This window comes from Corapipo altera, unplaced genomic scaffold, assembly GCF_003945725.1.
Source record: "Corapipo altera isolate COAL_440 unplaced genomic scaffold, ASM394572v1 45, whole genome shotgun sequence".
NCBI classification, from domain to species: Eukaryota; Metazoa; Chordata; class Aves; order Passeriformes; family Pipridae; genus Corapipo; species Corapipo altera.
Window position 1 is genome coordinate 14721039 of NW_020884877.1, and position 18944 is coordinate 14739982.

Here is an 18944-nt window from a genome sequence, read left to right on the forward strand (position 1 = left end):
TACACTGACCATAAGGTATAAGGTTTCTCCTTCCAGTCCCAGTTTCAACACTGCTCCTACCAGTCCTAGTTTTTACTTCTAAGATCTAGTTGCTGTCCTCTAGGCATTTGAACTAATGATTCCTCTTCCCTAGGACTCTCATGGCAATACAAGCTTTGCTGAACACAGAAGAGAAGTAGGCTCTCTGCATGCAGTTTCAATACTGCCAGTGCTCTGGGGGCTCTCAAGACTCATTTATGTCCCAACCTCAACCTCAAAACTGTCCAAGCTTTTTCCCCAAAACATTTCAGCCCAAGACAGACAACTGACTTGCAGGTTTTCAGGACACATAATAAGATAAGAGAAATTTAATTAAAAAAAAAAAAAAGCTAAAAAAAAATTAAAAACATACTTTTAAAATTTAATGGCTCGGACAAGTAAAAAAGGTAGAATTACCAAACCCAAATATATTAAACAAAGGTCAAAAACAATCATGGTGTGATGTGTGCATGTGAAGGAACAGATGATACAAATAAAAATTCTAACTCATCTTAAGGTTAAGCCACAAAAACTAACACAATCTTAATTCTACACCTTTGTATACACGAGCGGTATACACAGCAACACAAAGGGTCAGCATGTGTATCACATCAAATTATTATGAAAGTTTTCTAATTTAAAGATCTAAAATACAAGGTGCAAATCCCACTCCAGTATCCATGTAAACCATGTGTATTTAAAAAGGATAAAGAAAACTGCAGAATTAAGTTATTCCTTTAATATGTAATTCATGCAAAAACCTAGAAATAGATCAATCAATAGATGCACTAACACACAATTTCCTACTGCCTCTTTACTTTGTTATTAATGTTACCTTTCTTCTTTATCCAAAGTTTTCTTCTCTGCAGAACTAATCTTTTTTGGTGGGACAGGAGGTGTCACCTTCCTGCATATCTCTTCAATTATACGTTTATTCAATCTACTCTGCACAGCAGCTTTCAATAAAATTCTTTCTACTGCCGTCATTCCATCACCGTGAGAGTATCTTGGAATTTCTGGGTGGATTAAAACATCCACATCATCCAACCACGGAGGATAGTAAGAGTTTTGTTTTCCTGAGAGTTTGTGATGCAATTTAATCAGCAAGGACAGTATGCTTTCCTTGACTTCTAGAATGGCTGTGGTTAGCTGTGGAGTTGCACCAGGTGCTGACCATTTCATGGATGTTTTGGGCCGAACCACCTGATTTGCCTCACTGGTGTTCCGATTGATGATCTCCTGAAATTTCTTCCTACGTTCTGCGACCAAACTGAACACTTGAGCTGTCCCCGAATTCTTGGGAAAAAAATCATAATGATTAATTTGCAAAAATACAATGAACAACATACATTCACAAAACCTTAGAAAATATTTTAAGCTAGGAGGAAAAGCACAAAACTTAAAAGACTCCTCTCCCCTCCCAAAATGTACTGAAAATAAGGACAGCAAAATACTAAGCCTGCATATCATATTTTGATACAAGTCTGTTATAAGCAGCTGCATAAAAAGCCAAGTACAAAACGGAAATATCCATACCAAAACAACTAACAACTGGTTTTGTCTGTTCTCGAAGTAATATTTCCTTAGTTTTTTTAGAATAGTAATTTCGGTATCTTTACGTCACTTAAACTTTATTGAAGTCTACAGAGCACTGTTGCACAACATAACTCTTAATGCCATACAGATGAACACACATCCCCATGGCATTGTCCATTTTCTGTGGATTTATCAGTTGAGATCCAGAAGCCACATACCCATATTGGCAAGCAGAACTTGATATGACGATTGCAGCTACATTAATGACAGAGCTCATTCAGATTTCTCTATCTTATACTGCTCTTGCTTTCAGTACTAAATTAAGGATACATATGCTGAATCCACAGCAGAAAGACATCTTACTCTCTCCCTCTCAGAAGGCTGGGCAGTTAAGAGAGATCAAATACTTCAGACATCAAATATAAAAATGGGATTCTGACAATTCTCTCACCTACCTTTATATTTTAATCTATTTCATATCCCCTCCCTACTTTAGATTTTGTCTATTTTTCTGACATTAATGTGCAAAAAAAAAAACCCAACGTTGTATTTCCTTACATCTGGCATACAATCCTTACACAGAAATTATATCATCTACTGGCTATAAATCTTTCAGGATACCACCATTTATGTATTAATTTTTTTTCAAAACAACAAAAAACTGCTACTAATCATTCCAAATGCACTTTCAATGTAAGGTTAAACTTACCTAGATTCAAGAAAGCTAAGACTATTTTACATTATTGAATGTTAGTAATATGTTGGCGAGACAAAGCAGGCCTAAACACAGAGCTCAAGCAGTATGCCATCAATGACACTTTATATTTGATAGAAAGCTTTTATTTCAAAATACATATTAAAACTGTAAGGTCATTTTGTTGCTTAAAATTTACTACCTAAGATTACTATCAAGAACATGAAAAAAAGCACAAGTTCTTGCAATATGAATTTAAAAGGAATTCAGGAAAATTAGAAGATTCCACTGAATGTTAAGATGAGCACAATTAAAGCCATGTTGCTAGTTAATTGCTTAGGAGAACAAACTGCACACAGATCTACCTCTCTCTGGAGGCTCTTCCGCCTTGAACTCTGGTAGATTGAGGACAAAAAAAGTCATTAAATATACCATTTGGAAAGAGGTAACATTTGAAATAACTTTTATTTCTGCTATCAGTACACTTAGGAAAAATTACCGAAGGAAAAGGAATATCCCAAGAAATTAATAAAAACGGTAACAAAAATCCTAACAAAAAAGCCTAAACAGGCTTAACTTAATCTAATCTAGGGAAAGGACTAGCATTTGCATATACTTACTTGGGATGAAGCCAAACCATCGGAACTTGTACTTGCAGGTGGTTCCCTCTTCACCTCTGGAGCAGTTTCTGGTACTCTTACTCGGACATAGTTAATGAAGTGACGCATGTTAGAAACCAAGTTACTACCTGGAAACCAACTGTCATGGCAACGCTCTTGTCCACCTGCAGATTCCTAAAACAATTAAAAAACCCCTAGTATACTTTCTCTTCTGTTTTAAAATAACTTGTGTTGCTTTTATAACTGAATTAGAGGCCATCATCTCTCCACGAGATACGAACAGTATGTTGAACATCATGTAACTCAATGAAGCCAATATATCTCTTAAAAATTATGACTGTGGTCCATGAGGACCACAGGGCTGATAAATATATAAATTTAAATACTTGATTTGAATATAATCAAATACAGCCATAAGTGCTAGCTAGCAGAAGTAGAAGGAGCTATGGAGTGTAATCCAAAGCCGTACAATCTAAGATTAATACAAAAAATCAGAACTATACAGAAGTCAATCTCTGAAAAAAAATGTGGCAAATCGTTAGACATAAAAGCAACACTAAATATAAAAAAAAAAATTATGGAAGTCAGATAACATAAGGGAATCTGAAATCACAAAAATGGTTCCTTATATTCAAATTCTCATCAAAATTATTAGAGTTAAAATTCTGGCTAATTCATATATCTTAGAAGATACAGACCTTTAGCAATAAAGGTTTCAGTTGAAAATCTAAAAATTTAAATGATTTTTTTTGACTCAACAATTTAATTTTTTTTTTTGGTACACAATTTCAAGTACTAACCTAAAGAGTTGTAACCATCTAATCAATCTGTGTTGTCAGGCTATTTATATAGAGAAATTGTTGAAAAATGTAACATCATATCATATCCTTCTTCACAACAATATGGAGGTTTTGTTTTTGTTTGGTTGGTTTGTTTTTTTGGTGGGTTTTTTTGTTTGTTTATTTGTTTGGTCTTGGTGTTTTTTTTGGTTTTGGTTGGTTTTGGGGTTTTTTTGGGGGGGAGAAGTGGTTTGCTTTTTTAAGTTGTTCCCTGTATAACAGTTGTTACCTGTTACTCCTATGGTAAAATATTTTTTAAAAATAATGAATCATTAGACAGTACCTTTATATTTTAATGAAAAATATGGTATTTATTCTTACCTCTTCATCTGATTCTTGTTCTGGAGAATTTTCCAACCCCAGCTCAATCAAATACAAAACCATGCAAAGCACATGCTCTGATAAATTCTGATGATCCATTAATATCTAGGTAGAAAAACATTCACATCTTAGAAGCTTAAGGTTTCAATATATCTAAACTTTAAAAAAAGTGTTCTGAATAATAAATTTTGGACTTTTCAGGTTTTATATTTTTTTTAAGTTGTTTAAAAATTATTCTGAGGTTCAGAAAAAAACTAACCTTTGATCATCACCAAAAATGCAAAATTTAATTTTACATCTTTCCAGTCAGAAAAAACTTGTAAGTTATTACTAGTTCAAGCTGCGATTTACTTTAACTCCAAAGTGGCAGGTAAAGCTGCACAGACACCACATGCCTTCCCTCCCTTTTTCATGTGATCCATCACCATAAGGCCTCACAAGGCCCTAGTCCTACAAGCCATGCCTAAATAACTGGGAACCTCAGAAGGTCAATATGAACTTAGTTCACAACAACCTGCACATCATCTTTTTTAGTTACAAATAATAAACAAACAACCTTATCTTTTAATTAATAAATGCCCATATCTTTCTTCTAACTCAGCTCTTAATGCATTGAGAGGAAGAACCAGTGCTGCTGAAATTAAAAACCAGGACAGTTTTCCTCTTGAGAATATTCTGATTTAAAGGAAAGAAAAATGGTAAAAACTTGCAAGTGACCAAAAAGAAGTGTATGAGAAGATATGTTTAAAATTTCATTGTAGACAGGCTACTACAAAAAGTTTCAGAGTGTAGCCTAATAAAGTTTTAGATATGACTTCGTTTTGAATGGGAGGAATTTCCTAAGTAGATAAACCCATTAGAAACATCAGACAGATAAAATCCTTTAAAAAATACGTTGTTTCACAATATCTTTTCTAAAAAATGCTTGAGCACCTGATTTAATCAATCCCGACCAAATCTCAGATTATAGAAGTTATTTAATTAAAAAGGGGACTCAGTACTATGTCAATATGAAGAGCATGTGCAATTGTATCAGTCAGAATCAAAAGTCATGCTGACCAACACTTCTAAAAAGTAAACTCATCAAATGTAGTTCACTGTTCTTCTGTAGGAAGTCCCAAAAGTCAAGAGATACAATAAAGGTTGTGACAAATTGGCAAAATTTCACAAATACACCAGACATCATTTAAGCCAACCCTACAGGATAAATCATTATGTATTTTCTACCATCCATAAATCTGGAAGAAAAGTATTTGGCGTTTCAGCTAAAACAGCAACCAGAAATTTTGAGATTCTCAAGACCTAAGTCCTTGAAGGTTCTTAATGGAATAAGAGAAAAAGCAGTCAAAAAAGAACCAATGAGCAAGATAGTAAAAGATAACGCATTCCTTCCCTACTTTCTCCATTTTTGTTCCATATCAAAATATTACTTCATCTTCTACATAATCCCAAGCTCTCCTTTCCTTCAGCAGCATTCCTGTATTACAACAGTTATTTTCTATTGAACAGAAGCTTAACAGGGAAGCAAAATAGTTTTAGGGAAGCTGAGAGCACTTAAAAGCGCACAAAAGGAAAGTCTGCCCAGCAAAGGCACTACTCAATCAAAGCACTTTCTACAGTCCCTCCTCTGGCTCTGCAGCACTTCCTAAGTACAGAGACAGATTCCAAGTCCCATTTTCTGATGAATGGACTCTTCAAAAAGGATGCACTTCTCTTAAAGACAGCAGCCAACTATTGACAACAAAACCAAACACAACTTAAGGACATCAATTAGACCTAAAAAACAAGTGCTATAACATTATCAAAAGCCAGAATGTGCCCGGGCAGTGATGTTAGAACCATTTGCAGTTATAAGTCCTATTTGCTCTTGAGGATATAAACCATCGAGGTTGCATATATTTGAACAAGATGTTGATGCCTTAAAACTCTGCAACGGGAGTCAAAGGAACATCACTCATGCCACTGTGCTCCTTGGGACCGCCATGGAAGAACAATTTGAATCACAACTCTGATGGTTAAGACAGTGTTCCTCAAAGTAGAGGAGGACTGTTCATCCACTTGGGTACCTGATTTAGTGTGTGCATATATGAATTAATCATTCATGAAATAATGGAAGTGGAAGGAAAAAATCTGATACTGGACATAGCAAATAAACAAAAAAATTGAACCTGACTACTCTAAATAAACTTTAAAAATCATGCTTCTAAGGACTTTTGTAAAAAATGTGGAAGTAAGACTTAATGAGAATCATGACTGTACCTTGTAAAGAAGTGTGAAGAGCACAATGTGCAAGGTTTTACAGTGCAAAAGCTTTATGAGACCTTTGTAACTTGGGTGTAGTGGTGTTCTCTTCTTGTACGGAGGCCATGGGTTTCCAGGGAATTTACCACTTTGCTTTAAACTGTTGAAACAAATGTTAAATGTTGAAAATGTTTCTATACGTGCAATATTGTAAATCTACACTGCAATAATGTAGACAACTGCCACTACTACAGATAATTATCCTGCATTCTTATTGTTTAGATTGACATTATAATGATAAGCATCTCTAAGCCATTTAATATATTTAAGTAGCATTCCAAAAAGATCAGACTGACTCCAGTGTTATTTTTCTGTGGATTATCACTGATGTAAATGACCTTTATTTATAAAGTTAAAACATTTTTTAGCTACCGCTAGGAATTTAGGCATTCCATTTTCATTTTAAGAGGCATACAGAGGAGAGAGAAAACTTGACTGCACGCAAAACCACATTGGTCATCTAACAAAGAAAACTCACACGTGGAGGAATGGGTCATAGGCTATACCAGGAAACACTACCCATAATTAGCTACAACTGACAGTATCAGTGCCATCATATCTGTGAATTTAAAAATGAAATTATAAGTTCAATATGGACTGATACTTCTAATAAGTGGAATCCAGTGCAACAGACAAAGCAATTATTTAGCAGAATACTACCTCACCACAGGGGCAGAGGATTATTTCATTACATTTATTATAAGGGATTTTTAATCTTGATTTTTACTCTGAAGGTGTGAAATAAAAGACAAATCAGCTGAAATACGAATCTGTAAGAGTACACAGCTGTAAGGGACAGAATGTTAATAAACAGAATTAAGACCATATCATCTTGCTTGTTAGAATTGAAAGAGTTTCACCAGTGTTTTTTCCTGTACATCAGAATTTAATTCAGCTATGGTTTCTGTCATGAGTGAATACACAGGAAAAAAACAGATTGTCTTCAATAAAATTTCAAAACACAGGACACTGTAATACTGTGCTTCATGTACCTAAGTGTAAAATAAATAAAAACAGACAATGCCGCTTTAAATAATTTGTAACTGATTTTTAAACACTATATTTGGTTAAGTATTTTAGCTGTAGCAACATTCAATACTTTCTCTGTGGCACTTCAGATATATTTTTAAATATTTATGGAAGACTAACAGACTAAAATAACCAAAACCCTGATACTGCCTGGAAATTTGTAGACTATTTATTCCAGGACAAATCTGGGGGGCCTGAAAACACTGACAAAATGATTAGCATTACCAGACAGTGAAAACAAAAAACATGTTGTGCAATGAGAAACAATATGGTGTTGCATTTCTAAAAATGATCCAACTTACAATGCTGTATATCTGTCCATTGCAGACTGCACATCTCTACGGTAAACTGTTCGAAGTATTACCATGACAGGGTCAAACTCCTTATCCCAAACTTCAGCTGTTATTTAAAAGAAATTATGTGTTAACATTCTTTTTAAAGACCTTACATCTTATTCTAAGAGTCTCTTCTTAACTAGGTTTAATTATGTGATTTTCTATTACATAACTATTTCAGCAAACCACAGGAATTTTTAATAACTCTAATAATACTTACTATATTAATAATTACCACTATCAAGAAAGAAAAATATTTCTTGTGAAATTTTGATTTGTTTCAAAACAACAAAAAAATAACTCTATAAAGGCAATAGTTCTTTTCTATTAACAAATTCCCCAAAACAACTCTCAAAACACTTTTTCTGTGCACAACTTGTTCTGTTCTTTTTCATTTCCAAGTACATGTAAGAAAAGGTTTAAATTCTTTTTCACTTGGTACATGATAAGCACAAGCCCTCTTGAAAATCAGAAGTACAGACTGCAGAGCAGTTAGCAGGTAGATTATATTTTACCATTAAGCGTAGTGAACCAAGTGACCTCAAAACCACAATCTTTTGTTCAGTCTTGAAGATGGTTAAGTTTCATATAAAATGATAATCTGTGACCAATCCTTTACAAATATGCCTTTGTTTTTTAACTAATACCTATGTGTTATTTTGGCATTAAAATCTAGGTTACATCTGTTTAATTTAGTAGCTCGAAAGTAACATCAGGAGTGGCTTTTCAGAGCAATCACAGAAAAGTGATCAGGGCCAACACAGAACAGTCTATAAAGAGATCCCATTTAACTGCCTTTTTTTTCTATTTACAAGTTATCAAAAAACAAAACTAGGTTTCCAACCTAGAGTCAAAAAAAGATGTTCATTCTATTAATTGTTCTGAAGTGTTTAGCTCTCATAACACAGTAATATGAAGGCAAGATTCAATGACCCCAAAAGGAGGAAGAAACCCAGCAGACACAGAATTTTAGCTCCACCAGCAGGAATAACACAACACAAGTGCTTACAACATTCTTCCAACTTTTCACAGGCAAAAATAATCAGCTTTGCCACACTTCTGAGATTAATTTTCACCAGGCAGGAAAACAAGTGGCCTATACTCCTGTATAATGGTCTATACTCTATATATTAACCCCTGCTAAGATTACAGGTCTAGAGATATCCTCATACGCTGCTGAGAGAGAACACTCAGCATAGTTTCCATTATATACAAAATATGATCAAATTTAGCTTGCAAAACATCCATTTTTTCTGGACAGAGTTAACTACTGCAGTTTGAAATACAGACTAAGTTTGTGTGGGCTGCTAATGCACAATGAGAAGAAAGGACTCAGTGGGGGAGCCATATAGGGAATATTGGAAATGCACACACAACTCATCGTCAGCACACAAATCTACAGAGAATCGGAAGAACACATTTTTGGAATTTGGTTTGTTCTGGTTGGTTGGTTGGTTTTGGGTTTTTTTACTGATAGTTAATGGAAGCAAAATCTAGGGATCTGTGAATATAAATTAGATTTCACCCCCCCCCAAATTTAGGGAAACAAGGGATTAGAGGGAATGGATCTCAGCATGACTTGCTTTAACTGTGACAGGCCACAAACTACAATTCTTAAAAGCCAAGGTTTTAAGAACCTATGTAGTCTTATGGAGAGTATGAACACTTAAGAGGGAATAGCAAAGAAAACCATGCTAGCTTTTATTCCTGCAGAAGCTTTTTTGATTTTTTTTATTATCCTAAGAAGAAGTTATTCTGTATAGTGCTACAAATTACTTCAGTATTTACTGCTATAAATGAGACACATAACACAGTTTTCCTCTGGAATAAATTGTTTACCTAAAGTTAAAAAAAATCCAAACACAAAGCAACACCCAAATACTGTAATCTAGCATTAGATTCCCTAAAGTTTTATAATTAAAAATACCATAATCCATTTCTTTCCTTCAAACTCTGTCATGAAAAATACCACCATTTCACAAGCTCCGGAAATGGGATATGACATAAAGAAATGCAGTTTACATAACATTAAAACTAAGTTATTTGAAATACATAGGTGTTAAGCTGCCTAATTATACATCAAGGAACCTGGATGAATCAATTCTCAAAACTCTGGTTTCTCAAAATTACTTCACCAGTTGTTAACTTGTATAAAAGACCTTTACTGACTAGTCTCACAGTATAAAAGCTGGCAAACAAGTTAGTACAGTACTACTTCCTACATCAACTCCTTTGCCTGCCCCCCACCTCGCCATGCCAAAAAAAAAAAAAAAAAAAATCCACAAAAGATTACAAACCAAATGCTTTCAAAATTGCGAAACCTCGACCTTTCCAGTTTTCAAGGGAAGTATGCAGGGGAGGAAGGAGTTAAACCCTCTTCAGCTTTGCCATTAGCTGAAGCACAACCAGAGCACATGGAGCATTTCAGATCCCTACAGGCTTATCTGCTCAGTGACAGGAAACAGTAATGGAATGCTAAGTTCTTAAATTCTTTCACTCCTTTGATATACCAATGCTGTGTTGAGTCCAATTTAGATGACAAGCTGGTCAGGGGAAGACACTTGTCATTTTTGCACTGTATGCACTGTAGAATTATAGAACAGTATTTTATAACCAGCTTAGCCTGAACTTTGTTCTAGACCCTCGCTACTGACTGTGGAAAATGTAACAGGATACTAATATTGTTAAACAAAATAAAATAAAGAATCATGGTATCTTTAATAATCAAAATGTGAAGAAATTCAAAGAAAGTATCTTTGCAACTGACATCTCACTGGTGCTAACAGTTCTAAACTACTGAAGATCAGATTTTTTTAAACCATATAAATGATTAAATATGTAGATCAGTAAAATAAAATAATTCTTCAGTTCTCCATTTTCCCTTGTTTCCTGAGGATACCTGAGTAATGCGAAAGCTCATTTTCAGCCTAGATCAAAATGAATTTATTAAAGACTACTGACGGTCTTTAGCAATGCTCTTAAATTTAAGCAGTAGACAATAATGAAAAAGTCAAACAAGTTTTGTGGGGTTTTAGTGGTGGTAGTGGGTTTGGGTTTTTTGTGGGGAGGATGAGGTGGGGTTTTTAACATCATTTGGTAGGTTGGGTTTGGGGTTATTTTTAAGGAAAAAAACCCACAACAACAAAGCCAAACAAAAACTGATTAGGCATCTTACCCCTGAGAATGTTGCAAGGGAACACAGATTGCCATACCTTTAGGTGTATACATTCCTTGTTGCATGGAACCTCCAGGTTCAAAAACAGGAGCTTTAAAGTCAGCAACAGCTGACAGGACTGATTCAAAGCTTAAACTTCCTGGAATAATACCACTTTTGGGATTGGGGTTTTCTGGAATGTAATGTCTGTGTTAAGGAAAGCAAAATTAACTTAATTGCAGGCCACAGCCATTTTACTCCTCTCTTGACATTTTCAGTCACTCATTTCACACCATGTTTCAGCAGTGCTCTGTGCTTACCACAAGAGGTCTGTATCCTCCAGCTGCTAGGAACTGTAATGTTGACTGAAGAGAAGCAAAGCCTCCCAGTTAGGACAGTAAACTTTTTAAAGCAAGACAATTGCTACATGCTTGGCTCAAGACATTAGGTACTTATTTACAAACATTTTGTCTCTCTTCGCAGGAAGAATATTTTGCATTTACAGCTAAGTGCAGAAGGAGCAAGTAAATAGCTCAGGATCCATGAACACAATAAGTAATTCTGCATCTTGGATTGGATAGTTCTCATTTTTGGTAGCAATACTTAACTGACCTACTGACATTACTCCAAAACACAAGTAGCACTTACAAATAAGTAAACTTCTGCTTAGTGAAAAGGGATTGTTTGTATAATGATTCACTTATTTCACATAGTTAACTGATTCGCTTAAGTGAACCATTCTAAGTGATTGCTTATTTTACACATCTAAATCTTTGAGTTACTGGGTCATATCATAACAATTAATAATTCTTACTACAGATTTGTAACTCTTGATCTCCTCCTTTCCTATCTTTATATTCCTACTATTTTTGCTCAATGCCTATCCCTGGATTGCAAGTTCTTTTATGCAATCATGACAAGCTATTTCATTTGCCTACAGAACCTAAGACACCAATAGCAGTAAAACCTGCACATCTGTAATGAGTTGTCAGGGAACATGAACTGTATCCCTGTGCAGGAAGACCTCCTGGAGTTTGCTACTCTTTCCCCCAGAACACAAGCACTTCACTCCAACATCAAAGCAACATGCAGGATTGCTATTATTTGCATTTTCAGCTACTGATAACAAAAGCAAATATAGTGTGGACTGGTTGCTTTTTATACTGGCATAAAAATAGCGATATTGAAAGGCTCAAATCCAGATAAAGGTGACGTTTGGCTAAACTTTCTACAAGGTCGTTGGAAAACAGACTTCTTATCTCACACCTAAAAGACTTCTGCAGTGTTAAAAAACATAATAATACCAGCATTACAGCATTTTGTATTTTAAACTATTTGTAATTTAAACTATTAAAAAGTATAGCATATTTTGTAAGGAAAAAAAAAATGGAGCAAATGCCTTTACTAAAAAGTATGTGCAAACACACCTTTACACAATTTGTTTTAATTATGTAAGCTAAAAACATGCTGTTCAAGCTCCAAAATCCTACTACTATTCAGGCACCTGTCATTCTCATTCATGCACATTAGTTAATGTATTCCAAGGATATGAGATCCAGTAATGAACTGTGTGTCCTGTCATTCATACAGAGTTGGGCTACCATCTCCGCTCTGAGGATCTCATCGTCTGTCATTCCTAGAACAATAAAATTTAAAAAGCCATTAAAATAGCACGATTTTAAAATACACGTTCAGTTTTCATTTGACATTAAAAGCATGTCAAACTTGATACAAACTAATATTAAGTAATCATATAGTGCTATAAAAATACAGGATAAAAAGAAAGGAGTGCAAATGTTATGAAAGACAATCTCAGTCAGAAAAGACAGGTACAAATTAAAACTGCTGTCTCTCTGGAAAAGACAGAGAATCTTCATGTGATTGCCTATACAAATCACCCACTTCCATTAAAGCTGGTCTTCTCCATTATATTATATCTATTTCTAATCCATAAGGGATTAAAATTAAATAACTGGCAAAAAAGAAACCAAGTGTTGAATGCTCTAAGTTACCATATGGTTTATCAGCTTTAAGGCAGTTACTAAGTGCTGCATATAAATGAACATGTTTTAGTGTTATTTACATACAAGTATTCCTAAAGCAGTGATTCTTACCTAAATGTAAACGAAGACTTAACAGAAGGACCAAAAATGTTAAGGCTCCTTCCAGCATGGACCTTTCGTGCTCTGAGTCAAGAACTGTATTTTGATGCTGTGATGCCATCGTTAATAGATCTACCACCTTAAATCTACACAGTAAACAGTGAAGTCAGAAACATCATTCTCCAACATTAAAACACGAATGTGAAATGTAATATAAACTCAGGATAGCATTCACAACAACCTAAATGAATACAAAGTGAAATAAGTGCAAACAAAACCACATGAAAATCTTCTTTTTAAATTTAGATTTTTATTTATCTATGGAATGTGCTATAATGATATTTACTCCTTATGAAAACACCTTAGATTTATGAAGACACAAAAGGTAATGAAAATTAATGTTTTCAAACTCTGATTTCCGCCCCCCCCCCCCCCCCCCCCCCCGAAAAAGCAGACATCTTTTCTGTGCCTCTTACTATTGCAGTTTTATTTATCTACTTCTTCAGGCTGGAATATCCTAGCATATGAACATCTGTAAAATTTAAAATACCCTAAAGATGCTCAGAAAAAAAAAGTGTGAAGCTTCATTACCGCACTGTAAATTAAAAGCCAATCCTGTTTAAAATCAAGAGATACTTCTTTCAGTAAAGCCCTTAGATAAGTGTTCATTTTGGCTAGGCAGAGTTGTACCACTGAAGATGTGTATCAGACATGCCCTTTTTCTATCACATTGTATAAATCAGTCAACAGCTAGCACAACATTGAACAAGACCATTGTCCTTTTAACCTTACCTTTCAAAAACAGATGAAATAAAATAATCTGGGTCCAGTCTAGAGGCACAGACCTGTAGAAAGAGAATAAATTAATTTTATTCAATTAATTTAATTCAATATTTGTTGGTAAACAGTATTAGCTTGGCTTCTCAGAAAACATAACTTACTTGCAGCAAGTAAATATCAGGATCAATCATGGAATTGCAGAAATGGGACTGCACGTAAGTCATGGCCTGTCCTTTAATTTGGAGACCATTCCTAACCCACATGTTGCTGTGAATTTCAGAAAGACTTGCCTGTTCAGGGAAAATAAAAAATTATAAATATATCAGGGATATTCAACTATTCAATTCAATCTTTAGCAGATCATCAATATATGATTACAGAAACATAAAAATCATAGAAAGGTTTAGGTTGGAAGGAACGTTGGAGATCATTTAGTTCCGACCCCACTGCCAATCCAGGAACACCTTCCACTAGGACCAAGTTGCTCAAAGCCCCATCCAACCTGACCCTGAACACTTCCCAGGGATCAGGCAGCCACAGCTTCTATGGGCAACCTGTTCTAGTGCCTCACCACCTCACAGTAAAGAATGTCTTTGTGATACTTAATCTAAACTACTCTTTGTGATACCTAATCTAAACTACCCTCCTTCAGTTTAAAGCCATTGGCCCTTGTCCTGTCACTACATGTCCTTGTGAAAAGTCTCTCTGCAGCTTCCTTGTAGAATCATAGAATAGTTTGGGTTGGAAATGACCTTTAAAGGTCATCTAGTCGAACCCCCCTGCAATGATCAGGGACATCTGACAGATACCACACTTTAATATGAGAGCAGATATTTCAGACAACAAAAGTAATCAAAGCCAAATGAAGTGATTTATACATCAGAAGTACTCAGAAAATGAAGATATTGTGGTTATAAAAAGGTTAGATCTAGAAGCAGTGATTAAAAATACTGCTCACTGCCACTTATATACAAATAAATCCAAATTTGTAAATAAAAATAAATTGCAGGGTGCATCCATTCTTGAACTCAGTCTGAGTTTAAAATTAGAAATTTTCAGATTCGTGTTTCCTTTCAACTTGCACTCCATTCTATTCACATAACAGTTCTATGTTTTCAAAGGGTTGGTTCTTCCTACCCTTTTGGAAGTGTTATAGTGAATATTATTATAAACCTCTCAGAGTATGATAACTAATGCCACATATTTAATTTTAGAGATATGAAGAAGAAAAAAAAAGTTTATCTTATACTCAATATTTTCTAGTTATTATTGTCACATATAGTTATTTTGACATTCCACAATTAAGACATGCTTCCCTTTGCTAAATACTTCTGAATATACTTAAATGACTAGGGTTAAAAAAAATCAGACAGTAACTATTTTTTCTGTATGTATTCTGTCCATACCTGAATCTGAAGTGGGTGAATCATTAGTTTCATCAGCATCTCCTGATCTGGTAAGATAGTATCCAGATCTAGTTCTTGGCATTTGACAGCCTAGAAACAAAAGCAAGCACACACTGTACTGAATGATCACATTCGACAGGGAGCTTCCATCTGTGTGACTACAACACACGCTTACCTTACTTAAAAACATGGCAAAGTAACGGTGCAACGGCAAATGGAAAGTAACTTGGTTAGGAGCTGGCTGAAAAGTAAAATAAAGGTATTTTAATATAATATATTGAAAAAACCAAACTTACAAATGTCTTTGTCACAACCACCAAGGACAGTATCTTGGCATGTCTTCATTTGATGGACTTTCCACTGTTACTTCACTCCCCTGCCTTTCTGACGATTCAAGTTCCCCTTCAACAGCTGTAGTTTCTCTCTAAGTCCCCAGTAGCCAATGGCACTCTGAGGTGTTTGAGAGTATTGCTTGATAACTGGCAAAGCTGCTCCCACTACCACAGCACAACAGGACTTCTCTTTTGCCATTGCTTCAGCTCTTCATTCAGCACAACAGTAGTGTATCAATAGCAGTGCTTTCAAAACTCACAAAGCTTAAGATTGCACCAGCAAATCTAAGTCACCAAGACTCTACAAATAAAGGATCCTAGGATATAACATTGCAACTATTAAGTACAAACTCTAATTTCAGCAAGGCAATCCATTTTTGATCACTACTTTGAGCAATGACTTAATTTAAGGGGAGAGTAGGGGGCAGGAAGTGTATCACCTTTGAAATCTAATCAAATTTTCACAGTACTTTGCTTAAATTCACTAAGGATATTTACCTCATCTACAAAGTTGATAGCATCAAACCAGTCCTGAAGCGCTTCAAGGCAGTATCTGACAACATTCCGTGTATATTCCTGTGTTTCCTGCAGTTAAGAGAAACCAGCACACTACATGAGCCAAAGCAGCTTTAAGTATCGTTTTCCTACTACAAATACATATGATTATTTCAAGAATATTTTTACAGAAACATTAAGGTTGGGAAAGACCTCCAAGATCACCGAGTCCAACCCAAAATGCTACAATACCACAATACTGCATAGATTTTAACAGTAAGCAAATCTTGTTATGACTGTATGATGTAACTCTATAACAATGCCATAAAACTACATTATATTTCAGGTTAAATCATGTATTTCAAGACTAGAGCTGTACATTGCTGCTTCTCTCTTGGAAGGCTATGTGCAAAAAGGGAAGGCAGAAGGGGAGCTAAACCAAATTGCTCTGTGATCAGCAGAACTTGCAAAGTTTCATTTCTTAACAGATTTTTCCTTTAATCTTCCCCCTAAACACAGACTCCAGACTTGCCTCACGCTCTCAGGCCATCTATGACACGCTTCTTATGCAAAAACCAGCAGTGCTTAGGCCAACCAGAAGCTGTGCAAATGCCGACTGGCTCAGTCAGACACCTTTTCTCATCAGGAAATACAGCAGCCATGCTCCCATCCTGTTGTTCCACCCTCTGTAGGGGGGCCAGGCTCTGCAGGTTTTCCCTATCCTGTGAGATATGAGCTGTAATCTCTTCCCATCCATCAGGTTTCACTAAATATGTACAATAATTAAGCTACGAAATTTCTAGAACATTTTCAGATTTTTTGAGAACAACCAAAAGATTCAAATGTGGCTGAGGACATGACTGACAAGACAACAGGTGGAGCAAGGAATATTACAGGTCTGAAAAAAAAGGCAGACTATCCCATCCCAAAGCAAAAAAGAAAGGAATACTGCAAAAAGCCAGAAGTTGTAATTCAGTTTTCAAGAGCTGATGTAGACTCAAATTGATACATTCATAATGTATCAGTATAACTTACAACACAGAAAGGCCTGGTTTTAACTTTTAAAATCACATGGGCACAGTTGGGCACAGTTTTTTACTGCACAGTTCAATTCAAGTATTACTGTCTCATGGACACTATCAAGTATCTCAATAAGCTAATTTAAAATATAAGTATTTTTTTCATAGAAAAACAGTAAAAAGCGGGGTTTATATGTTAATTATCCCTAAAAGCTGATGGATTCAATTTTTGCTATTACTTACAGTCTAGCAAATAGTAACAAGTTTTTGCTCTAGTTTGGAGACAATAAGATGTCAAAACCTAAGAGGCTTTCACCTCAGACTGATAGTAAAACTACATAAACCCATAAATTACTCCATCCCTTATTGCAATGAACTGCGTGTTTGCAGACACAATCAACATTATAATCACATTAGGACAACTTGTGTATCTCCTTTCCCACTGAACAAAGGCAGAATGACTCAGAGACATGTTATCAAGTTCTTCATCAGATCAAAGCTATTCCATATGTACAGTCATATGGAATGACTTGTACACATCCTGAACTTGTAGTCCCAGTACTGGAGACAATAAATTAGGTTCAAGCATGAATTATACACAGAATCCAAGTTTTATGTTATTTGATAGACAAAGACAGCATAATCCAAGTCTTCTCAAACACAAAACAGATAGACCTTTCAAGTTTGAGAATTCTAGAATAAGTCATGAATAAAACCAAGAATTATGACAAAGAAACATTAGCCTTACCCTAACTTTGCAGTGTGACAGAAGACCCCACATTGGCTGGGCACAGGCTTCCAGCTCAGCAGCAAAGGCAGCATAGTATGTCTGTGATTCAAACTCCACATGTTCATTTAATTCTCGTTTATTTAAATTCATACCTTCAAAGATTTAAGCAGAGTTATACAACCCAATATTTAACTAGGGCTAAATAGAATGCAGTATTTTTAGTGTTATGCATTTACACACCAATAAAGATAAAAAAACCTCCACAAAGTGTAAGAATCTATTTTATTTAGCAGCAGAATAATTGATAAACTATGAGAACAAGCAATAAAGTTTGTACAGAAACAAACCAGAAAAGAACATTAGCTCTAGACCAGCTAATAACTGCAGTCCTTGCTGTTCAGGTGACATTAACTTCGACTTTGAATGTCACTTAGTCAATGAGAACATTTGGATGCTGGTCCTCAGAACACTTATCAGTACTGAGAAGCCCACCATTTTGAAATATTTCTTTTAAATAATAAAAAAAATTCTCCATTGCGACACTTAAAAAAAAATCCTGATTTGTCAAATTAATTTCCCCAATACTTAAATTTAGAACTTCACCAGTAAAACACTTCTAGTACAAGTTATGATGTGTACTTCAAGTACAACCTCAGAATTCTTGCACCAATCTGAGTCAACTAAGTGTGATGCAATTGTCTTGTGTGTAGTTGAAGAGCAAAGATCCATCAGATAATTTTTTTAATCTACCTGTTTTCTAGAATATACTGTTCTCTTCCAGAAATACAAACTTATGAGAATATTAATAAATTAAATATTTACATACAGCATTGTAAGGATTTTGTTACTGTGAACATTAAGCTGTCTTAAAATCCCTGTATTAGTACTGATTATAAGTGTCACATACCTTGAAAAAATGATACAAAATTCATCCATGTTACCAAAAGACCATGATCTTCCAAAAATTTCTTTGCCACACTTTGGTGTGAAAGTATGTTTATAAAATCACTAACCAGGGGCCAGTAGGTATTATTCTTCAGTAGTGCTTCCCCACAATTCACCACAACATGTAAACTATTTTCTTCGTCTAGGTTTAAAAAAGAAAGAAAACAAAACAAAAGGAGAAGAAAAAGTTATTTTTTTCCTTCTTGTTGTAATTTATAAAGTTATAAAATAATGCAAACCCAACAATTAGTATGTACTGTAATGCTGTGGTCAGACACACACAAAGAA

The 18944-nt window shown here is 35.0% G+C and overlaps 1 protein-coding gene across 1 annotated transcript in view; it reads right to left on the reverse strand.

Moving 5' to 3' along the window:
* The window catches only part of UBR3 (ubiquitin protein ligase E3 component n-recognin 3), a 104210-nt gene that overhangs the window by 54368 nt on the left and 30898 nt on the right, over window positions 1–18944 (reverse strand). Inside the window, exons 10-25 of the mRNA XM_027636526.1 lie at window positions 18619–18798; window positions 17730–17863; window positions 15966–16052; window positions 15311–15376; window positions 15136–15225; window positions 13891–14019; window positions 13742–13794; window positions 12962–13095; window positions 12398–12483; window positions 10906–11047; window positions 7661–7757; window positions 6288–6429; window positions 4029–4133; window positions 2869–3042; window positions 2614–2643; window positions 854–1314 (exon numbers count right to left, since the gene is read on the reverse strand). Of these exons, the coding sequence (XP_027492327.1) occupies window positions 854–1314; window positions 2614–2643; window positions 2869–3042; window positions 4029–4133; window positions 6288–6429; window positions 7661–7757; window positions 10906–11047; window positions 12398–12483; window positions 12962–13095; window positions 13742–13794; window positions 13891–14019; window positions 15136–15225; window positions 15311–15376; window positions 15966–16052; window positions 17730–17863; window positions 18619–18798 (2110 nt within the window). The remainder of the gene's footprint in view (window positions 1–853; window positions 1315–2613; window positions 2644–2868; window positions 3043–4028; window positions 4134–6287; window positions 6430–7660; window positions 7758–10905; window positions 11048–12397; window positions 12484–12961; window positions 13096–13741; window positions 13795–13890; window positions 14020–15135; window positions 15226–15310; window positions 15377–15965; window positions 16053–17729; window positions 17864–18618; window positions 18799–18944) is intronic.